General features: G+C 40.0%; 2 protein-coding genes across 6 annotated transcripts in view; one reads left to right on the plus strand and one right to left on the minus strand.

Moving 5' to 3' along the window:
* ak9 (adenylate kinase 9) overlaps positions 1-24,030 on the minus strand; it is a 168,314-nt gene extending 144,284 nt beyond the window's left edge. For 4 of the 5 annotated variants that reach the window (XM_072246344.1, XM_072246331.1, XM_072246340.1 and 1 more), the window contains exons 1-7: positions 23,630-24,030; positions 9,852-9,983; positions 8,385-8,448; positions 8,243-8,295; positions 6,980-7,076; positions 4,076-4,188; positions 1,520-1,690 (exon numbers count right to left, since the gene is read on the minus strand). In XM_072246344.1, the coding sequence (XP_072102445.1) occupies positions 1,520-1,690; positions 4,076-4,188; positions 6,980-7,076; positions 8,243-8,295; positions 8,385-8,448; positions 9,852-9,983; positions 23,630-23,734 (735 nt within the window). In that variant the 5' untranslated portion in view covers positions 23,735-24,030. Of the gene's footprint in view, positions 1-1,519; positions 1,691-4,075; positions 4,189-6,979; positions 7,077-8,242; positions 8,296-8,384; positions 8,449-9,851; positions 9,984-23,299; positions 23,454-23,629 lie in introns of all 5 variants that reach the window. The other variant, XM_072246353.1, reaches the window with a different exon arrangement.
* The window catches only part of fig4a (FIG4 phosphoinositide 5-phosphatase a), a 112,734-nt gene continuing 111,239 nt past the window's right edge, over positions 23,457-24,951 (plus strand). Inside the window, exon 1 of the mRNA XM_072246364.1 lies at positions 23,457-23,735. The gene's annotated coding sequence lies outside the window, so the exon portion shown is untranslated. The remainder of the gene's footprint in view (positions 23,736-24,951) is intronic.

Raw genomic sequence — 24,951 nt, forward strand, 5'->3', positions numbered from 1 at the left:
TCTTTTTACAGACTATTGCTTGGCCTGTTGAATATAAGGGATGTAGACTTTATGAAGTTCATAAGAATGAGAGATGCAGCCTTAGTGAATTTTTAAGAAATAAGGATGGGAATTTTAATAATCAAGCTGCAGCCTGATAAGCAGTTACCATTATTATACCACTCTACTGTCTCATTAACTTACAGTACATAGCCAACCTGCCTCTGGTTGTTTATGTTACACTGGACAACAAAAGGTTTGCTTCCAGAATACTTTTGGGTGTATCTTATGGATTTTGGGTTGCTGATTATGAAAATCACCATGAAATTTCCCTATCATGCACCTTTTTTGAAATTGCCTATCGTTGTTATTTTAATTCATAATTCAAGTCAGAATAACTGATGCCAAGATTAAAGAAGGCATTTTTGTTGATCCACAAATCAAAAAGGTTATCAATGACAGGCAATTCAAAGAACTCCTAGTAGAACCAGAGAAAATCGCATTGAAGGAATTCAAGGATGTTGAAAATTTTCTTGGCAACTACAGCTGGTAGACAACATGCTTCCATGAAGTTCAGCACGTTATTAAAGGTTCATTTTCTGAAAATCTTGGTGCTGTCAGTGAGAAACGGTATTAGGGCAACTGGAATCCATCAATACTGGCTGATTATTTTTGGATACTAAGTGAGATGCCTCAGACACTGAGTAGAAATGAAAATCATCAACAAAACATTTTTAGCTTAGTTGAACTATTGGAAAGCATCAGCACCATTATACAATTAAATGCATTGTATTCAATAAAAGTTAATTTCTGGTTTCTCCAAATTCCTACATGATACAAGTAGTCTGAAATTATATGTGTTCAGCTTAAAGCAGTCTATCATAAATGAAAAAATTTCTGAGGATGCAACACTTTTGAAAAAATTGTTCTCGAATGTTCTCTACTTCTTAACTCTCATAATGCTAATTTATGAATTCCATCAGCAGATAACCTGGGGCTCTGAGAAAAACTCTACACTTTCTTTTTTAATGCTATACTCCCGCCAGTGGTTGCAATGTGAACGATGGACAAAATATGAACACAAGAAAGTCCGCAGATGCTGGAAAATCAAAGCGACAAACACAAAATTCTGGAGGAACTCAGTAGGTCAGGCAGCATCAATGGAAATAAATAAACAGTCGACATTTCTGGCCCAGACCCTTCTTTGGGATTATGTACAAAATACACCTGAACTTCTATGACTGCACTTCTGCACCCTTAAAGAATAAGGAAATACCATCACCTGCTCGTTTGCCTAAGTGTCGTATAATGGATAGACCTGAAAATACATTAATGATCAAAATCTTAGAATTGGCTAGTCAACAACCCTGTGGAAGTATCTTTATTACATAGTTTGTAGCAGTACAAGAAGGTGCCAGATGATTTTTCCACTAGTGACTGGTGATAGCAATAAATGTTGTCCTTGTATTATTGCACATATCATATAAAAGCATAATGCATTGAATAGGAAAAAGGTGGGGGGGGGGGAATAAAAGCCTACTTCTTCCATCTCTTCAAACTCTTCCTCTTCCTTTGCCTCTTCCTCATTTTCTTTTTTCTGTTGTTCTCTATCTGTCTTGTCAGGATTCCATTCCTCCTGTTGGTATATCCTCCCAGTTATGGGGTCTTGACGTTGTCCAGACACACGTTCACACAAGTCACCATCAGGACACTATTAATAAATTTAAAAGAAATGTTGTATCATTTTCCCTGTATATCATTCTGTATTAATTTACATTTTAATCATATCTTAATTGTTTAAATTTCTTCTTTTATTTATGTTTGATCATGAAGTAATGTGGAATAGGATGGGGTAGAGACCACAAAGAGTGAGAGAAACAAACCTTCACTAAATCAAAACAGTCAAAATTGAATGTTTCTAAATTTTGTGATCTAAAAACAATCACAAATAATTTCAAACTATTGAGCATATTAATATTGAAACTCAAATGCTTGAAACATTTAAAAATAACATTAACAAGCGCCTCATTCGAGTGTTGATACCTCACTCCATTGAAATAAATAGCAACACAATTCTTCCAACAGGTCCAACTGTGCACAAGATATTTGCATGGATTTCCCCACCATAAATGGTAGACAATCGCCCAACTTCCTGATGGCGCAGCAAACTCCATATTCAACTTCTGAGGCCAGTTGTCAAAACAGCAGCTAACATCTGACAGTAAATCAAGATTTCTACATTGCATGCATGTATATGGAAATCCCAAGAATTATGCAAAGAAACATTGGTAGTTTTATTGACAATCCCCTGCACAATCTGTGACATTAAATTACTGAAGATAGTTAACAACATAAACTAAATGGACAAAACTGTAGCAAATAAAATTTAACGTAGATAATTTTGAGGACATCTACTTTACATCCAACAAATATCATATACACTTTCTAAACAATGAAATGTTAGGACCAGTACTGGTCCAATGATCCTTGAGAACACGTATACGTACATTAATAAAAATCTCTGGGCAACTACATAAATAATCAGTAAGGTTAATGGAACGCTGATCTTTCAATATCAACTTAAAGTCATGCTAAACTCTATAAAAGTGCAGTTAGAGCCTAGCTGGAATACCAGGAGCATTTTCTTCAAACCACATTTTAGGAACAATTTATTAGTGCCGAATGAAATTTAGTCTAGATTTACCATATCTAAAGTTTGAAATGGATTAAATTATCAGGAGTTCCTATTAGATCATGAAATATTGCAGATGATGGGAATTGAACCGAAATAGAAAATGCTACAAGCCAGGTCAGGCACCATTAATAGAAGAAGAAACGAAGTTAACCTTTCAGATTTTCTGCTTCAAGGTCAGTGACCTAAATTTTTGCACACTTCCAGCTTTCTACCAGCACAAGAATTATTCTAGTGATAATACAAGGAAGTCGGATATTAGCAGAGTTAATTCACCAGGATGTTTACTGCAATGAAGCAGTTCAGTTATGAGGAGAACTTTGATCAGCTATTTTTTATTTCCCTTGAAGCAAAGGATGCTGACAGGAGAACTGATTGAAAGATATAATATAATGAGGGTCAAAGATATGCAGATAACGAGAATATTTTGCCCATATCATAAGTGACTGGATGTAAAAGGCATAGGCATAAGGTACGGGGTAGGAGGTTTAGAGAGAACCTGAAGAAGAAGGTGGTTGGAGTCCAGGATACACTCTCTGCAGAGTTTAGGAAAGCAGAGGTTCTCATAATATTTAATATGTATTGTATTGAGATGAGTACTTGAATAACCAAGGTATAGAAGGCTATGGAGCAACTTTAATAAATGAGATTAGCGTAGATTGGTAGTTGACATTTAAAACAACACAAATAGACAAGACATGGAAGGGTAGGCACCTAACCAAGGCTAATGGATTGAAAATCATTGGCTATGAGAAACATTATTAGACTCAATGGGCCAAATGGCCTAATTCTGTTCCTATGTCATATGGTCTTAATACAGAGCTAGGAGCTGACTGCTGGCGCAATGACATCGGCGCCGGACCTGTGAACGGAGGTTCCTGGGTTCGAAACCAGTCAGGTCCGCTCCCGAGTATGCTTTCCATCCGTGCCGGGTTGAGTGTCGAGATCGCAACTTGACCTTGTAAAATAGAGGGAAAAATACTGCGAAAATGTCTGTGTGAGAAGTGGCGTGCCACACAGTCTCTCGCTCCGCGCCTTGTAAAAGCCATGAGAAAAGACATCATCACGGACGCACGCACGCATACATACAGACATGTACGCACGTACAGACTCGCACGGATGCAGGCATGCGCCAAAAAACAAAATATAGAGCTAGAATGGACCAAAGCAATTTGGGGATTTGAACCCAAGCTTTACTATTTAAATGTGATAGTATTTGACAGTCAAGTCTATTGTTCAGTTTGGCTGTAGTAAATGGATGACTGAGTATTCAATGACACAAATGCTTATCATATTTAATAAACTCAAGAGTGTCACCACAATTTTGTTACTTACCAAGCAAAACACAAAATTTTATAAGAAGATTTGAGCTTGTTTATCAAGTTTATAGTCAAATCATTTTACCTTAATATTAATAATGAAGTCAGGATTTAGATTCAGATTTTTTATGATCTCTATTTGCTCTGGAATTCCCAAATACTCCTCCAACAAAGATGGAAATCCACACAAAACGTAGCCTAAAAAGATTCATCATGAACTGTTAAAATTGTGCTTAAATATGTAAAATGTATTAATTTCCAAACCTGTACTCCCTTTCCCTCTTATCTTTTTTAAAGGACCTAATAATTCAGCTTGTTTAGGACACCCAGACCAGCTGAAAACCCTACATCATTTATTGCTTTAAAACTTACTTTTGCTTCCATAACACTTTGAAAAGACCATTCTCTTGTCTATTTAAGAGGGAATTTGACAGCTTTTCCCTGTCACTGCTGGGTGCACAAATCAACACTGTTGTTCATTTGAGATTAATATGCAAAAAGGGATGGAGTACTTCAAGTATGAATGTTAAAAAATATGGCCATTCAGTCCTTCATGTTTGCTCTTTCTTTCAACCAGATATGGCATATCTTTCAGCACATTGCTATTTCCCTGCACTAAACTCACACCTCCTTTTTCCCTTAATACCTAGAATTTAGTCATCTATACCGTGAATATAATCAGAAGCAGATTGGGAAAATGATTCCAAAAGTTCCCTACATTCTGAGTGAAGAAATTTCTTCCTATCTCTGTCCTGAATGGCCAACCTTGTACTTTGATACAGTGAGCTCTGAAATTAGATACGCCAGCCAAGGAAAACATCATCTCTGCATATACCCTATGAAGCTCTGGAAGTTTGCTCCACTATTCCATAATCCATAATTCTTGATTTATTATCCTTCTCAAACCCATTCTGCCTTCTTCCTGTAACCCTTGATGCTCTTGAGGGGTGTAATAAATTAGGCATGATGGAATGGCGGAGCAGACTCAAAGAACCAAATGGCCTAATTCTACTCCTATGTCTTATGGTCTTATAGTCTTACTTTGGTTACAGAAAGAACAGTAGGAAGTTGTACGGTGCAGACATACAAAGTGGTATTCACAAATATTCTAAGTTAACATATAGATACAGCAAGAAATATGAAAGCATGTGATATGTTGGCCCTTATTCCAATTGGATTTGAGTCCAAGAGTAGAGATGACGTGCTTGAATTACTTAGGCCCTGGATAGACATCATCTGAAACACTGAGTACAAATCTGTTCTTCCTATGTATGGAAGTGCACACTTGCAAGGATCAATTGTATTCACCATATACATTTAAGTGTATTAGGAATTTGCTGCAATGTGTTGATGTGACATACAACAAAAAACAACATTCAGCAATTATAAAGAACAAAGAATTAGACAAAAATAAAGTTAGAAATACAGTTATGGAAGAAATATGCAAAAATATATAAATACCACTTGTATTTAAAATGTAAACAGCATTATAAAATAATGCTGACAGTTTGTTATTACCCATTATGCTAGATACATACTCAAAAACTCCAACAGGTTTATCAAACATAATTTACTCATCATAAATTTATATTGACTGCCCAATCTTATAACTTTCAAGTGGTCTATTACTCTTTCCTTAAAGATAGATTCCACATTTTTTCCACTACTGATAGCAGGCTAATTGGTCTATAATTTCATATTTTCTCCTTGCTTCCTTTCTTAAATAGTGGGTCTCCTTTCTTCCTTTCTTAAATAGTGGGGTTACATTTACAACCTATCAATATGTATGAACTACACTCAGTTATATGGAGATCTGGAAAATGGCAATCATTGCATTCACTGTCTCAATGCAGTCATCAGGTCCTGGAAATTTAATGTCTTCCAGTATCATTAACTTGTCAAATACAATTTTACTTTTACAGTTGCTAATTCCTTTCAACTTCTCACTCATTCTAAATCTGTAGTTCACCCTATTTTTTCCGGGAGTTTTTCCTGTGACTTTTTTCCATGAAAATAATAATTGTGTAATTTTCCTGGCATTTCTGTAAAGGACTTAAATTAACTTTAGATACTCTTCTCCTTCCTGGGTATTCATTGATTTAAAAAGAATATATAAGCAACCAAAATTTGTTTGGTCATTAGCATCTTTGTTGCTGTGGCCAATGAACCTGCATCCTCTTCCTGAACCCAAGGTTTTCAAATTGGCAGCCAGTTAGATCTGAGATGATTGCTTCCATTCCTAGTTTTCAAAACCCTCTTTCCACATCTGGTAATGCTACGACTTAGCTTAATTTTTGCAAAATCTTTGAGAACAACTGAAGAAATGCTACTAGGCACCCTGGCTTATCCTGACAACATTGGTTTTATTTTGAGTTGAATCAAACCATATTGTAAGAGGAAATGGCATGGTGAATGACTGACATGGAAGTCATAAAAAAAAACAAACCAGGTCAACTTAATGGGATAAATTTTTTAAAACTATTCCTCACCAGAATCTGTGCAAGTGTTTCATACTATTTACCTTGTTTAAAGCTCTAATTAGCAACAAAGTTAGCTTGCCATGAGCAAGGCTTTAATCAGCAAGAGATCTGGCACTTCATCACATCCACAACACAAACCAAACAGATCTAAGCACCTTTTAATACCAGCACCAAATTGGCTTTTTATCTTAAATTCCTAAACAAAGCCATTCAATGTCCTTCCCTCCCATATTGCTACAACATTCTGCAGTCCTACATCATCTGTATTCTCTCATCTGTTGATTCCTTGTCCACCTTAGTCCATTAAGCAGTTAGCTCATTTTGTATAATTCTTTCAAGCTTTGAGCACTTTTGCTTTCCTGCCTTTAAAGGTTTTCTCAAATCAACTTCTAGGTAAAACTTTCAGTTAACTATCATGAACCTGGTGTGATGTTTATTTACTTTTTCTCCTCTGTAAAGATCCATAGGGCATTTTCTACATTAAAAATATAATTTTTGATTCTACTCACCACGATGACGAACTTCTGGAGAGCGGAGTTTGTCCAACATCAAATTCAGTACAAGCTCCTCATAGATACTTTCACCTCTAAGTAAACATTCATGAAACTGCAGGAAAACATGCTATATAAAACTGTTCTCTAATAAAGTTGGTCAGCCATTTATAGCAATACATAATAAATATTAAATTAATGTATTTAGTATTGCTGTTATTCTGGGGATTAGGGTTCATAAATGGGGAAAAAGAAACAAAATATGATTACAATTCAAAATATATAGTTATAAAGAACAATGCATGATTAACAATGGTGGGAAATTCCAACTAATGTTTCATGGACTTGATTATTCAAAATGGAAATGGAAGAAATGTTTGACAATTTGATTTTTTCTCATAAATTAGAAAACCATTATTAATAAAATACCCATACTTATGGAACTCTGAAGGCTGGTGTCAGAAATGCAAGGGATACAAGATACAGAGTTTTCACTTAAAGTAATAAGCTTTCCAGAAAAAAAAATCTGTTTTAGTGCCTTTAGTCAGAATCATCCCACTGCTGCCTATAAGGTGTTTGACCGTTCTCCCAGTGGCTGTGTGGGTTTCCTCCAGATTCTCCAGTTTTCTCCCACAGTCCAAAGACATACCAGTTGGTAGGTTAATTGGTTGTTGTAAATTGTCCCATGATTAGGTGGATTAAATCAGGGGATTATTTGACAGCGTGGCTCACTGTAGCTCAATAAATAATTAAATGAACAATAAATATGCTTTTCATTTTAAATTTTATTCTTTAAACTATGTGGATTTTCAAATAGAATCAATTTCATAATCCACCCCAACATGTGAAGTATGCTTGAACATTCTGTTTTTTTTTTAATTTATTTTTTCTTTGAGCAAAATGATTTTGATAGCAGTGTGTATGATGATGATGAGCCCATGTAGGCTAAGCAAAGAGAGTTTGTTTCATTAGAGAATGGTTAAAAACATGTAAAATGAAGGACAAAAGTTACAGAGGGAGAGAATGTGACAGATCTTTTTTCTCCAAAGGATCGAAACACAGGGTAGTGAAAATGGAGTAAATCAGAACCTTCAAAATTGTATTGAATAAATACCTGGCAGAAAATATTCTTTCAAACAATGAAAGCAGAGCAATGGAATGGAACTAATGGGATTGCTCTATAAAATAGCTGATGTGGATTCCATAAGATGAAGTGGATACTTCTATATTGTAACTATACTTGTGCCTTATTAATACAAAACAATAACAATATTTCTTTACCATTTTCCCTGCTTCTGTGTTTTGATCAAGGTTTTGCTGTATAAGTTCTTGAGCTGCAATCAAAATATCAATTATAAGTGATAAGAGATATTTTAAAAACACACACATTTTATTGTAAAATCATATTCAGGTTAATACTCACGTTCAACTAATATTGATTTCCATGCCTCTGCTAAGCTTTTAGCAAGAGTTTGTTTCCCAACGCACTGCAAAAATGCAAAGTTGATACTTATGATTCAGGACTTATCAATTTCTGATTTCTAAAACTGTTTAATCATACAGAAGTTACTAGATAGTATAAAAATCTTTTAATGTAAAATTTGGATAACATTTATTTCAAATGTAAACATACTTTATTTAACAATTTGCTGTAATACCCATTGGTGGGATTATAATTTTGTAACACTCTGGACATTGATGCAGCTGGTAAAGCAAATTATGACAACAAATATCACTGTCCTATTAAAGGAGACATTCATGGTTTTTGTAAATGAATTAGCGGGCTTGACAGTGAAGTAAGAATAAACAGACAGGGATATTATGAATTACTTGACCTGCTAGTTCCAAATCAGCAAGCTATATAATAGATAAGGCACAAAAGGGCATTGACTTATTTTTAAAGTAATTAACCTCTGGAGAACCATGGAGAAGATTGATAGCTTTGGAAACATTAATGGTTACTGCAGGAAATGTGGCTTCTAATAATAAAAATCCTGTTGAGCGTAAATAATATTTGAAAGCATGTATCTCTGGTTGATTAGTTGCATCAAACATATTTTCTAAAGCAACACACACAAAATGCTGGAGGAACTCAGCAGGTCAGGCAGCATCTATGGAAAAGAGTAAATAGTTAATGTTTTAGGCCAAGACCCTTCTTCATAGATACACTACTCTCTTCCAAAGATACTGCCTGACCTGCTGAGTTCTGACCTTCTTTGCAAATGTTCAAGTAAACTTGTGCGCAAGTGAAGTTGAGTAACTGCTAATTACCGTGTGTGTGGAGAATGGCTGACTCCTTCAAAACCATCCCTTACACAATCAATCATACTTAAAATATTATCATAACTCAGACATCCCACCTCCCCCAGAAGTTCCGGGAGTGATTGTGGCTCCCTGATGCCCGCAAATTATATACAATATCCCGGAAATCGATTTTTTTGAGAGCGAGCGCGCACGAGAGAGAGAGCACGCGCGCGCCATGGCAGAGTGTTCCAAAAAAAGAAAATATTAAACATACATCACCCCAGACTACACTAAAGTGTACCCCTGCCTAATAGGGGTAAAAAATAATGACAGTGTTGCTCACTGCACTGTTTGCAACAGTGACTTTTCTATTGCCCATGGTGGGTTAAGACTGTAAAAGACATGCTGAGGTGAGTTTAACAGGTGTCATTCGTTCATTAGCATAACTAACGTTATTTAAACTAGCTGGCTTGCTGCTAAAGAGCTACTCTATTGCAGACATCCCACCTTTCCTGGAAGTTCTGGGAGTCTCCCGCAAATTGATGGTGCTACCTCCCTGAAATGAGTTTTTGCAGGGTGGGATGTCAGTCATAACTACAGTTCAATATATTTTTCTGTATTATTTGGAATAATTGAAATTACTTACTGGTTTTCCAACAATGAAAAAACATGTAGGTTTTGATAACAAAAGCTCTCTCTCAGATTCATCTTCATCAATTATGTCTGTAAACACCACTGGTGCTGGCTTATGTTTTTCTGCTTCCATGTCACTGACATTCTATAGGTAAAAATAAAACTGTGTTACAGAGTCATAGAGCACTATAGAAAAAAAATGCTTATAAAAATAGAGGGCTATGGGTAACCCTAGGTAATCTCTAAAGTAAGTACATGTTCGGCACAGCATTGTGGGCCAGAGGGCCTATATTGTGCTGTAGTTTTTCTATGTTTCTATAGCACAGAAACAGGTCCTTCAGCCCATCCAGTCGAAACCGAACTGTTATTCTGCCAAGTCCCATCAACCTACACCTGGACCATAGCTCTCCATATCCCTCCTATCCATGTACTGTCCAAACTTCTCATAAATGTTGCAGTCGATCCCACGTCTACCATTTCTGCTGGCAGCTCATTTCACACACTCACACCCTCTATGTAAAGAAGATCCAGGTTACCATTAAATAGTTCATCTTCCTCCCTTAACCTATGACCACTAGTTCTAGTCTCACCCAACCTAGAGGAAAAAGGCCTGCTTGCATTTATCGTATTTATACCCCTAATAATTTTGTATGTCTCTATCGAATTTCCCCTCATTCTCATACACTCCAGGGAATAACGTCCTAACCTATTGAATCTCTACAGAAAACTTAGGTCCTCAAGCCCTAGCATATTCCTTGTAAATTTTCTCTCTACTGTTTCAATCTTATTTACGTTTTCCTGAGGTTTTTGAGTTGGGCACGTGGCCAAGTGGTTAAGGGATTCGTCCAGTGCCTTAAGGTCGCTAGTTCGAGCCTCAGCTGTGGCAACGTGTTTGTGTCCTTGAGCAAGGCACTTAATCACACATTGCTCTAGTGTCTGTGCGAGGAGTGGCGCCCCACAGACTTCCAATCTGCACCTTGTGTAAGGCATGAAAATGCCCGACGCAGGCCTCTCATGGTCTGAGTTGACATTCCCCTTCCTGAGGTAGGTGACTAGAACAGCACACAGTACTCTAAATTGGGCCTCAACATCATCATATAAAAGTTCAATGTAACATACCAACTCCTGCACTGAATACTTGGATTTACAAAAGTTTATCTGCCAAAAGCTCTCTTTACGACCCTATCTACCTGTGATGCCACTTTCAAGATCCCTCTGTTCTACCACACTCCTCAGCACTCTACCATTCACTGTGTAAATCCTACCCTGGTTATGTCCTCCTAAAGTGCAACACCTCACACTTGACTGCATTACATGCCATTTTTCAGCCCATTTTTCCAGCTGGTCCAGATTCCACTGCATGCTTTGATAGCTTTCCTCATAGTTTACTGCACCCCCAATCATGGTGTCATCCACAAATTTGCTGATCCAGTTAACCACATTGTCATCTATATCAACAATCTGAATGATAAACAGCAATGGAACCAGTACTGATCCCTGCAGCACACCACTAATCAAAGGCCTCCAGTCAGAGAGGTAACCATCTTCTCCCATGAAGCCAATGTTGAATCCAATTTACTACCTCATCCTAATGCCAAGCAACTGAACTATTTTTGACCAGCTTCCTGTGTGGGACTTTATCAAATGACTTGCTAAAGTAAATGTAGACAACATCCACAGCCTTTCCTTCAGCAATTTTCCTGACAAATCCCTTGAAAAAGATTGATTAGACATGACCTGCCATGTACAAAGCCATGTTGACTATTCCTAATCAGGTCCTGTTATCCAAATATATATGCAGTCCCTTACGTTACGTACCCCGTAACTGGGTTGTCAAACCAGCAGAAATGGACCACGTGCTGGAGTCTGGTTTAACAGAAACTAATAAAGTTTTATTAAAGAAATAAGTAACACAGTACCCTAATCAACACACATCAAAGTTGCTGGTGAACGCAGCAGGCCAGGCAGCATCTCTAGGAAGAGGTACTGTCGACGTTTCAGGCCCAGACCCTTCGTCAGGACTAACTGAAGGAAGAGTTAGTAAGAGATTTGAAAGTGGGAGGGGGAAGGGGAGATCCAAAATGATAGGAGAAGACAGGAGGGGGAGGGATGGAGCCAAGAGCTGGACAGGTGATTGGCAAAGGGGATATGAGAGGATCATGGGACGGGAGGTCCGGGGAGAAAGACAAGGAGGGGGGGGAACCAGAGGATGGGCAAGGGGTATAGTCAGAGGGACAGAGGGAGAAAAAGGAGAGTGAGAGAAAGAATGTGTGTATAAAAATAAATAATGGATGGGGTACGAGGGGGAGGTGGGGCATTAGCGGAAGTTAGAGAAGTCGATGTTCATGCCATCAGGTTGGAGACTATCCAGACGGAATATAAGGTGTTGTTCCTCCAACCTGAGTGTGGCTTCATCTTTACAGTAGAGGAGGCCATGGATAGACATGTCAGAATGGGAATGGGATGTGGAATTAAAATGTGTGGCCACTGGGAGATCCTGCTTTCTCTGGCGGACAGAGCGTAGGTGTTCAGCAAAGCGGTCTCCCAGTCTGCGTCGGGTCTCGCCAATATATAGAAGGCCACATCGGGAGCACCAGACGCAGTATATCACCCCAGCCGACTCACAGGTGAAGTGCTGCCTCACCTGGAAGGACTGTCTGGGGCCCTGAATGGTGGTAAGGGAGGAAGTGTAAGGGCATGTGTAGCACTTGTTCTGCTTACAAGGATAAGTGCCAGGAGGGAGATCAGTGGGGAGGGATGGGGGGGACGAATGGACAAGGGAGTCGCTTAGGGAGCGATCCCTGTGGAAAGCAGAGTGGGGGGGGGGAGGAAAAGATGTACTTAGTGGTGGGATCCCGTTGGAGGTGGCGAAAGTTACGGAGTTAATAATATGTTGGACCCGGAGGCTGGTGGGGTGGTAGGTGAGGACCAGGGGAACCCTATTCCTAGTGGGGTGGCGGGAGGATGGAGTGAGAGCAGATGTACGTGAAATGGGGGAGATGCGTTTGAGAGCAGAGTTGATAGTGGAGGAAGGGAAGCCCCTTTGCTGAACACCTACGCTCTGTCCGCCAGAGAAAGCAGGATCTCCCAGTGGCCACACACTTTAATTCCACATCCCATTCCTATTCTGACATGTCTATCCACGGCCTCCTCTACTGTAAAGATGAAGCCACACTCAGGTTGGAGGAACAACACCTTATATTCCGTCTGGGTAGTCTCCAACTTGATGGCATGAACATCGACTTCTCTAACTTCTGCTAATGCCCCACCTCCCCCTCATACCCCATCCGTTATTTATTTTTATACACACATTCTTTCTCTCACTCTCATTTTTCTGCCTCTGTCCCTCTGACTATACCCCTTGCCCATCCTCTGGTTACCCCCCCCCCCTTGTCTTTCTCCCCGGACCTCCTGTCCCATGATCCTCTCATATCCCCTTTGCTAATCACCTGTCCAGCTCTTGGCTCCATCCCTCCCCCTCCTGTTTTCTCCTATCATTTTGGATCTCCCCTTCCCCCTCCCACTTTCAAACCTCTTACTAACTCTTCCTTCAGTTAGTCCTGATGAAGGGTCTTGGCCTGAAACGTCGACAGTACCTCTTCCTAGAGATGCTGCCTGCCCCGCTGCGTTCACCAGCAACTTTGATGTGTGTTGCTTGAATTTCCAGCATCTGCAGAATTCCTGTTGTTTACAGTACTCTAATTGTAAGGATATAAATGCAACAGGTTAGCAATAATGAAACACATATGTACACAGAACTAGGGTAATAGGAATCAACCAAGCTCTATCGCAGTCTAGGAGTAAAATGATCAGTCTCAAGTGATGCAGAGTTCAGTTCAGCTTAGTACAGTTCGCAGTAATCGCTGTTGTGCCGTTGGAGAGACAGAGAGAATGCAAATTTTGATTCAAACAGACCTTTGATGATCTTCGCAGTTAGCTTTCGGGCGAACCCTTTTATGTCTTCTGTGGTCACCGACTGTGACCCCTCTCTTCCGCGGTGAACCCAGCACCCAGGCAAGGGCAGACACACATACCAGGTTCCCACCGATCGTCCCTTTTCACCCTGTCAGTCTATGGTCGGTTCCCTCGAACCAGTCCTCCAACTCCCACCAACTTGTGGGGGCACACCGCCCTTCCAGAGTCTCGTTATCTCGTGGTGTGTGTCGTGCCTTAGCGAACCTGTTCTTTTTATCCCCCTGCTGGGGTATCGCCTGTCCATCAAACTTCAACCAGTTCAGGTTCAAAGCAACCGGTCTGTCAATATTCTGAAATGTGTTTCTTTCTCGTTAATCTCTCTCTTCTCTCTTATTAGCATTTTTAATGTTTCTCCACTGTCTCACTTATCTCTCTCTCATTAGCATCAATCTTCTGATAATTTGGTTTTTCGTCACACTTAGAATACCTTCTAATAATTTACCCACTGCTGAAGTTAGGCTCACTGGTATAGAATATCCTGGCTTATTCTTAGAGCCTTTCTTAAAGAATGGTACAATGTTAGCCATCTCGCAATCCTCTTGCACTTCTCCTGTGGCTAGGGATGTTTCAAATACCTCTGCTAGGGTTCCTTCAACTTCTGCACTATCCTCCCACAAGGTCCAAGGGGGCACCTTGTCAGGTCCTGGGGATTTATCCAAAGTAATTTTCCTGAAGAGAGCAAGCATCTCCTCCTCTGTAATCTATATACGGTTCATGACATCACTGTTGTTTTGCCTCAGTTCTGTTGACCCTATGTCTATTTCTCGAGTAAGTGTTGGTTGTCCGTCAGTGAGCTGTATTTGTGCAGCTCATCTGATGTGTGTTTGAAGGTGACTGTAGAGGCCAATTCTTGAATGGCATAGACATTCACAGTGAGGACAAGAGAGTCATATGATTCCATAGGCACAGCTGTTGCTGCTGCTTTCCTCTTCTGTCGGGTGGTCTCCAGGTGATGCCCATTTTCTAAGTTGCTGCGAGCAAGTTTAACCAAGGTGTGCCAACCAGTTCCATCTCATGCCCTATGTGTCAGATGCCAGTGAGCAAGCCCACTATAAGCAATGTTGGCTTTCACTGTCTTTATAACTCTTATGAGGTCTACCACAGTTTCTGCTTCCCCATGATATCTGGCCTTAAAGCAGCTGCTTAGGGAGTCTGGAGACCAGCGTAACGAAGTTGTGTTTTCAGGTTCATGGCTTCAATAATGGTAGTCTTTGCCTTATTGAGGACTTCCAGGTTTGTGATACAGTCACGCCAGCAGATGCCCATAATGGATCTCAGGCTATGTACATTGAAGTGCTTCAGCAGCTTGAGCTGCCTTTCGTATATGGTGAACATTTCACAACCATACAGAAGGTCAGTGAAAACATCATCCTTATACAGGTTGATCTTAGTGACATCTGGATATTGTGCTGGCTTAGCATGTGTGATTGCAGGCAGCACAATCTCTAACTAGCCTTGCAAATCCTGGTGTTGATTTCTTTATCCAAGGAACTATCACTGAAGATAACACCTGTTACATTTTGGAACTTGAAAACATTAAGCTAATTCAAATGAAGATGCATGAGTCCGAAGATGCATTTTCAGTTTACTTTTTGTGAGGAATGCAAGTATCACGTGGTAGTGCGATGACGTATGCAATTAATATATTTATATAACCTGAAAATAATTAAAAAACAATCATGTTTAATTAAACTATGTATGTATATACATACACACATACTCACGAAAGATTACTTAAATATTATTGAAATAGTAAATATATAACACTCCTCCCTGCTTTGCTATAAACTGCAACTCAATAGAGAATGCATCTCAACTATATACACAATATATTATATGATGCAACTGCAATATACAGACATCCAGGGCATAGTAAATTTTAAATTGTGCATTCAGGCTAAAAGGTTTCATTGGTGTGGAGGTTTTCTAACTTTTGTGGGATAATGTCTTTCCTGACAAGGGGGATCACTCTGTTTGGCAGATGAGATTTGTCGCTGTGAAAATAATTTCAGGTCCCGGGGCGCATTCCGTGGTGATTGTAGAAGTTGACTCTGAGACTGAAGGAAATGGTTCTGATAGCGGTAGCCCACTTTCTTCTCTAACAATTGACTCTGCTCTCCTCAACCGATCGATGTGATGCCTCCAGATGATATTAGAAGCAATCTCCACTGTGTGAGAGAGTGGTCTAGTTCTGTCCTTAATCTTTCTCAGTACTCACTTTTGATCACCTCTATAGTCCTTCATCAGGACTGCTTGTCCAAGAGTGAAACATCAAACCTGTTTGTTTGAGAAGCCTTCAATTTGCCTCAGCTGTTTGTCCTGCATCCTCCTTCTAGGTTTAAGTTTGAGAAGATCCAAGCATGAATGCAAGGGATGACCCAGGAACAGTGCGGCTGGTGAGTTGTTGGTTGTGGAGTGTGCTGCATTATGATACGCAAGGAGGAAATTGGTGAGCTCCTGGTCAGTGTTAGTAGTGTTTTGCTGACATTGCTCACTGTGTGTTCTTTAGATTCTGGACAAACTTTTCAGGCAAGCCATTTATAGTTGGGTGGTATGGCACAGATGTAACATGTCTTTTTCCATTCATTTTTAGGAATGATTGAAACTGTACCCTCCCCCCCCCCCCACAAACAGTGGTCCATTGTCACTGACTATGTGTTCTGAAACACCAGTCCTTGTGAAGAGGCTTCTCAATAGATCAAAAGTGTGGGAGGCTGTAGTAGTGAAGGCTATGGGGAAAACTTCTGGACACCTTGTAGCTGCATCCACTGCTACCAAGAAATTTGTGTCCATGAACAGTCTGGCAAAATCCACATGAATCCTCTGCCAGGGCAATGCAGACATTCCCTAGGATGGAGAAGCGCTGCTCTTGGCATCTTCTGGACACACTGGCATTCCGTACAGTGTACGGCAAGCTGCTTGATCTGCTGATCTATTCCAGGCCGCCAGACAAAATTTCAAGCCAACATTTTCATTTTAACCACCCTGAGATGACCTGCATGCAACTCCTCTAACAGTTTAGTTCTCAGCTTGAATGCCACAACAACTCTTAATCCCACATAAGGTAAACTCGTCAAGGGCAAGTTCATCCCAGCACTGATAAAGATAAGGGAAGTGGGATTTCTGTTACACATTCCAGTCATTTAGGGTGACCATGTACACCTGAGAGAGTGAGGGGTATTTTCTGGTTTCCCTTTGGATATTTCTGCCATAAAAAAGAGACTTTGAATTTGCATTCAGGTAAATACGTCAAGAGGAGTGTCTTTTTCAGCAAATTTTTCTGGTACTTCCTTTTGCAAGGGTAAACAGGACAATTCATCACCATTTCCATGATTAGTCACCCTCTTGAATTCAATCTTGTAATTGTGTCCTCCAAGAAAGAGAGTCCGTCTGTGCATTCATGCTGCTGCTGTTAGTGGAACACCCTTCCGTGGACTGAAGATGGACACTAGTGGTTGATGATCAGTAATGAGGGTAAATTCTCTCCAATACAAGTACTAGTTGAAACACTTTACACCCCGAACCAGAGTCAAGGCCTCTCTGTCAAGAGGGTGTCCTCTTTTATAAATGTTTCCATTATTTTCTTTTCCAGAGGTAAACAAGACAATCTATTGGCATTTCCATGATTATTTGACCTTGTAATTGTGTCCTCCAGTAACAAAAGTAAACACTCTCCCATAAAAGTACTTGATGAACCATTTTCCACACCAAACCAGACACAAGACCTTATCAATCTGTGTGTAATTTTTTTTACAGTGTTAAGGGGACGTGATGGGAGGCTATGGGGCATTCACTTCCATCATTCAAAACATGACTGCACCTATGCCATAGGACGAGGCATCACAGGCAAGCTTCACGGGACAATGTGGATCATAACGTGTCTTAACTGTGTCTGATGTCACCATTTCCTTTACCTTTTTGAAAACCATCTCACACTGCTTTGTCCATTGCTATTACTTCCCGATCTGCTGTAATGAGTTCAAGTGGTGAAACTCAGTAGCCAGATGTGGCAGGGCCCTGTTATAGTACTGTGACATGTCCTTTGGCCTTGGAGGATCCACCACTGCTAGAATTTTCTCAGCACACTTGTGTAATTCTTGTGCATCAATCATGTAACCACAGTAAGTGATGGTTGGTTTAAAAAATTCACAGTTGTCACATCATGCTCTGAGCACATAAACTTTTAATCTTTTTTAACACTGTCTTAAGGCTTTAGAAGCTCAGGGCTAACAACGCTGAATGGTCAAAAAATTGTTACAGAAACAGCAATAAAGAATCCTTCTACATCTGAATGTGATGGTATTCCTGAGTTTCCATCCAGGATTTACATGACTGACAGTCGTAAAAACTGACAGGAAGCTACTGACACGATGAAGGAAACCCTGAACACTGTCAGAGAAGGAGGACCTTCACTGTTGCCCTAAATGCCAGCAGCGTAATGGGCAGTAAGTAGTAACTAGTGAGGTTTTGGAGATGTTTCTTGCATAGCACTCAACATAGATGTGCTCAATGGTGGGGAAGGCTGTTCTTGTGATGGACTAGGCTGTACCTAATGCTTTTTGTAAGCTTTAGAAATTGGTGTTTCCATACCAGGCTGTGATGCGATCAGTTAGAATACTCTCCACTGTGCATCTATAGAAGTTTGTCAAAGTTTTAGAAGACATGCTGAATCTGTGCATATTTCCAAGAAAGTAGAGGTGCTGCTATGCTTTCTTTGTCATGGCACTTACATGCTGGCCCCAAGACAAATCCTCTGAAATGATAATGGTAAGAAACTTAAAGTTACTGATCCACTCCACCTCTGATCCCTTGATGAGTACTGACTCATGGACCTCCAGTTTCCTTCTCCTGTTTCAATAATCAGATCTTACTTTAGCTGCCATTGAGTAAGAGGTGTTATTGTGGCACCACTCGACCAGAGTTTCAGTCTCCCTCCTTTACGCAATTTGGCACCACCTTCAATTCAGCCAACAACAGTGGTATGGTCAACAAACTTAAACATGGAATTGGAGCTTCTCTATTATAAGTATAAAGCAGGGGACTAAGCAGACAGTCTCGTGGTGCACTTGCATTGATGGTGATTATGGAGAAAATGTTGTTGCCAATCTGAATTGACTGCGGTCTACAAGTAAGGGGCTCCAAAGTTAATCATAGCTGAAGGGTGGTAGTGGAGATGAGCTCCCACTGCTAAACAAATGCTCTTCATGACGTGCATCTCAAACAGCCTCTGACAACCAAGTCCAACTTCTTGCCTTCACATGTGGCATAGTTCTTTATGCTCAGCAGAGCTGTTCTCACTGACAGGAGAAGGGGCAAAGGCAGGTCACTAGCGCCTTAAAACAAGTTGCCCTGGGCAGATGGGGCTCGTTCACCATGGATGGTAGCTCATCTAGGAGAGGGAAAACTCCGATTTCAAACCTCCGCTGCCTTGCGGCTATACCTGCTCACGGGAAAGGCTTTGGGAGTAAACCCCAAGGAAAAATCCGGAGTCGGAGTCCCGAAGGTGGCTGACTGCTGTACCCAGCACCAGCACAGCAACTCCTGTGATGCTTCTGGCACCGAACTGTATCGACTTTCATCGTTCCTTTGGACCTGTCATCAGCATGGAGAGGATGTGTCCCACCGCATGGGCAACAGATGGATCTCCCTATTAACCCTGCCCTGGCTTGCACCCTAGAGAGGCCACTCCCCAGTGACTACCAGAGGTGCAGTACCCATGGTTGACCACGACCGACAGAGGGCACACACACACACACAAATAAGGAAATCAAGGATCCAGTTGCACGAGGAGTTACCGAGGTCTAGGTCTTAGAGCTTATTTATTAGTTTTGAGGGGATGATAGTGCTGTAGTTTGAAAATATCTCCTGTTGGATGAATGATTAATTTAGTAATGTTCTCTATAACACAATTGACTATTTAGGGTAATGTCCTTAATTTATGATTTTTTTTTCCTTCGAATGAACAATCCTTAAAGTTGTGGAGCAGAGAAAATGGTCACATTGATAACACAGGAGATCCTGGAGATGCTGGAAAACTGGAGCAACACATACAAAATGCTGTAGGATCTCTGCAAGTCAGGCAGTATCTATAGAGGGAACTGTGATTCTTTGGACTAGGAACCTTCATCGGGATTTTTGATGAAGGGTCCTGGCCCAAAAAAGCAACTGTTTATTCCCCTCTACAGATGCAACCTGACATGTTGAGTTCCTCCAAAGTTTTGTGTCTGCTGATTACATTGATAATAGCAATAAGTTGCAATTGAAATCCCTACAGTGCAGACATATCAACAAAGATCTTTAAGCACTCAGGTGACAACTGCCCTGAAATACACAGACCATTGACAGAAGTACATACTAAAAGTCAAAAGAGTTTATTGATTTAATTGGCTATTGACATATTTGACTATTGGAAGTACACATTTAAGAGAATGCTATACTTGAAATACAACATATGTTATGAAGGGCAGATATGTTATAATGGAGAGAATGGAAAAGGGTAAGGGGGTGATTAGATGACAGAATCAATTACATGTGTCCCTGAGACCGTCCCAGGAAAATGTGAGATTATAATGGCAAGATGAGAAGGTTAGGAAGATGGATAAATCTTTTGAGAGTGCCATAATTTCAAAGTTGATTTCCATGCTTTAAGAGGTATATGCTGCCAATTCTGATGAAGTCTAGGATCTGAAACACTAACTTTGTTTCTCTTTCCTGTTCTACTTAGCTTTTTCATCTTTTTCTATTTTTATACAATAAAAGATATACAAACCTGCATAATATTTGCATTGTGAGGGGGACAGTGGCTGCCAAAAAAATTCCAAGCCAAGTGAAACAAAGAATCGAGAAAGATGGTTGTTCTCCTAAGCAAGCATTTAAAATGGATGGGATGGGGCTTTTTGGAAGGGCATGCCCTCATACTTCATCTTAACAGGATGAAAAAACTGTGTAAAGATTTAGGACAGCCAAAGATTGCCTTACCCTTCTCCTTTGAAGCAGTGCTGAGGGAGTCTGTAAGCATAAGCCAGTAAGAGAGAGAGAAGGTGCAAAAGTCAATAATGCTCCTAGGCATTTGGTTAACAATAAGGAGATGGCAAATAATATCTATGCCTGCTAGCACCATTTAGTTGTTGCAAGCAATGTACTAGGGTGTTATTGCTACGCTTAAAAGGCTTACTATCAACAACATGTCATTTCAGATTGAGCATCAATGAGAAACCTACCATTGAGGAAAATTCAAAGAAGAACATCATCAAGATATGAACAGACTACATTAGTATCAGACAATGTAACATATACAACAACTGATGGCATATCAAGTAAATCATAGCCAGAGCATGTGGGCACACATTATGCCTAAGAACTTCACTCATCTCCAAGATGTAAGTGAGACTGGGTTTGGTGAAGTTAACTGGGAAGAGGTAGTAGAACTGCATAACGATCAACATACAAATGAGGATCTGAGTGAGCAACAGGTGTCCCAGGAGGAGCAAGCAAGCACTGACCATCACCACCAAAATTGTTCCTGGGTGAAAAGCAGAAGGACACAGCGGATCAAGCAGCATTTTTTGGAAAATAAACTAAGTCGACGTTTCAAGCCATGAACGCTTCACTTAATATTTTTGTTTCCCATTTCCAGCATCTTCAATACTTTTTTTCAATTATCCTACTCATCGGCCATATTACAAATTCTTATCTTTAACATTACAGGCACAATCAAGCTCAGGTTCATCACAACAATATCATTCAAATACAGGAACAAATCTGCCTCTCATCTTCCCCGCTACCACCTTGACATACAAAACCATCATGAATTAGGAACAGCAGTGGACTATCCAACCCCCTGAATCTGCTGACTGTTACTTTAAATCCACGTCTTTAACTTCCTTCCTTAAATTGCCTCAAAGACGGTTTGAAGAAGAAAGTTTGAAGACTTAGGCCCTCTGAAAGAAAGCCCTTATCTGGAAAACGTGATCTCCCAATCCTAGATTCCTCTGGGTACTCAACAAGAGAAAACATATAAGACCCATAGGAATCAAATGCAAGTTACAGTATGCTAGTTTAATTAATTCAAAAAGTAATTGTTAATGAAGTAGTTTATTACTACCGGTACTGTGTTAATGCATATTTAAGTGTTTAGCTTCTTTAACTCATTTTTTTGAGCTCTGGACTGCCACTGGATTTTTTCTTTAAAAAAAAACATGGAAAATACTTTTGCAATTTATAATTTTTCACTTAACAAAGCATCTTTCTCAAAAGTATCTTCATCATAAATCAAGTATTATCTTTAACTAAAACATTTTGGTTTTCAAAATCTGAAATCAAGAGCAGATGTATCTTATAAAATGTGAAACAAGAGAAAATCCTCAGATGCTGGAAATCAAAGTAATACACACAAAATGCTGGGGTACTCAGCAGGCCAGGCAGCATCTATGGAAACGTGACTGTTCACTTTTTTTCCCATAGATGCTGCCTGGCCTGCTGAGATCCACCTGCATTTTGTGTGCATTACTTATAAAATGTGATCTTACAACATCACTTAACACTTAAAATCACCATAATCACCATGAATTTAAAAGAATACAGTTCAGTTTATTCAAAGATCCAAAACAAAGCTGTCCAGTGAATTGAGGTGGACACATTTAGGTTGCAGAGATAGCAGACTTAAAGCACCACAAAGCTATCTCTGAAAGTAATGGTAGAAGAATCACATAAATCATACTTTATTTCTGATGAACTGTTATGAAAATCTATTAATGGTGAGAATACCTTGTGCATTCCAAAAAAAAAACTAAAGATTTAAACAGAAAGTTGCCTAGCACAAAGCAAGTGTTTGGTACAGGACTTCTCTACATTGTTTGTCTATGTCTATTTAATCCCATTCCCCTGCTTTCTCCCCAGAATTTAAAAACCTTAAATAAAAACAGAGTATGCATACGATATTTATTAGGTCAAGCAGCATTTTTTTACATATAGAACATACATTTGTGAAGTTGGAAACAAACTACACTTTTCAGATCAATGACACTTCATTAAAACGGCATTTTCAGTTTTAATTTCAGATTTCAAACATTTGCAGTAACTTGAAAAATCAAAATTCTCTTACAATGTATTTCAATCTATAACATTAATCAACATGTATTCATATACATTACTTTAATCAAAACCTGTGCTCTCACATTTTAATTTGCATACTATAAAGTAAGAAAATTATTTAATGAATTTGAGATTTACCTTAACATTCAAGCTCTACATCCCTTCACTATGTAAACAATATAGCAAAACAATATAATGCATATTTGATTATCATGAATATTCAAGGAGTAATCAACATTTTGTCTTACTAAAGTTGCAGGCGACTTTTTAAAAGTGATTTTACAAGATATGGTGCAGAGCATACGCAGTTGACTATTTGCAAATTGCATATTTTAACAACATTGTAAAATTTCAGTTATAATTCACTTGCATCCTGTATTCTTGTTAACTTACAACTTATCCGGATCGCAATTCGCACTTCCAATACGAATTGTAGAGATTTATTTAAAGTAGTAGCTATAGAAACAGGGCAAGCAGACGCGAAAGAAAGTCTTGTACATGCGCATGATTCGTACTGACATCTGGGAATTGTAGTCTGTGTTTGACTCTGAAATATAATGTGTTGGAGTTCATTTTCTGCAAGGCAATGTCTTTGTTTTTAACATCCCGGTTTCGTTTTTAACCTTACATTAATAAGAATATTTAATTTCAAAGTACTTTCTGCTTAGTGGTCTAGTGAAATATTATTTTTGTAATCACTGAAGAGGAAATTGCGTTTCGTACCTGACATAAGTTTGTTTTTTCAGCGACCCATAAGAATTTCAGTTCTTCCCCTTCTGTCTGCTCGGTGGACAATTTCCTGTCAGACCGTAAGCTAACAGACTTCATTGTGAGTAATTTTCTTTTATTTGATTATCTTAATAAAATAATCTGCCAATGGCAATTTTCTGCGCCCCGGGAAGTTAAAGCTGCAAAAGGGATTTAACGGCTTGAGGTGAAGCGCATCCTACGGTAGAGGGCCGACGGCGGCGGCGGCGGCGGCTCGCCAGCTTCTGATCTCCGCTGTTCTGGTGTTTTGAGCCGGTCGGCCCGCCCTAGATCGCGAATGAAGCGGAACGGAGAGGGCCGCGCGAGCGGGTGATGGCAGTCGCCGCCCGCCCGCCCGCCGCGCGAGCGGGTGATGGCAGCCGCCGCCCGCCCGCCCGCCGCGCAAGCGGGTGATGGCAGCCGCCGCCCGAGCGGGCTCCAGAAGCGGCGGCGGTTGGTGGCGCGTGAGCTGCCGAGCCCGTGGCCTCAGTCAGGCGGCGGGACGCGGGGCACATCCCGCGTCGGGCACACACCCACTTTGTTGGGGATCGTCAGGTCATAAAATATAGCAGAATTAGACCATCATGGCTGATTTATTATCCCTCTCAACTTCATTATCTTGCCTTCTCCCCTTAACCTTTGACGCCTTTGCTTTAAATTTACTCAATGAATTGGCCTCCACAGCTGTCCATGCAAACGAATTCCACAGATTCACCACCCTCTGGCTAAACATATTACTTCTTTTCTCTGTTCTAAATGGACACCCCTCCATTTTTGAGTTTGTTGCCTTTGGTCCTAGACTTCCCCACAATAGGAAACATTCTCTCCACATCCATTCCGTCGAGGTCTTTCAATAATCCATAGGTTTCAAATGAGATCCCACCCCACCATTCTTCTAAACTCCAGCAAGTACGGGCCAGAGCTATCAAATGCTCCTCATACGTTAACCCTTTATTCCCAAAATCATACTTGTGAACCTCCTCTGGACTCTCTCCAATGCTAGAACATCTCTTCTAAGGTAAAGTGCCAAAACTGCTCACAATACACCATGCATTCTGACCAATGCCTTAAAGCCTCAGCATCACAACCTTGTTCCTATATTCTAGTCCTTTTGAAATTAATGCTAACATTGTATTCCTTACCACTGACTCAGCCTGCAAGTTAACCTTTAGGGAATCCTGCACAGGATATGCCTGTATTCCTTCAATGAGGTCACCCTTCATGCTTCTGAATTAGTCATAGTCATAGTCATACTTTATTGATCCCGGGGGAAATTGTTTTTCATTACAGTTGCTCCA

Source organism: Mobula birostris, chromosome 2 (genome assembly GCF_030028105.1).
Source record: "Mobula birostris isolate sMobBir1 chromosome 2, sMobBir1.hap1, whole genome shotgun sequence".
Taxonomy (NCBI): Eukaryota; Metazoa; Chordata; class Chondrichthyes; order Myliobatiformes; family Myliobatidae; genus Mobula; species Mobula birostris.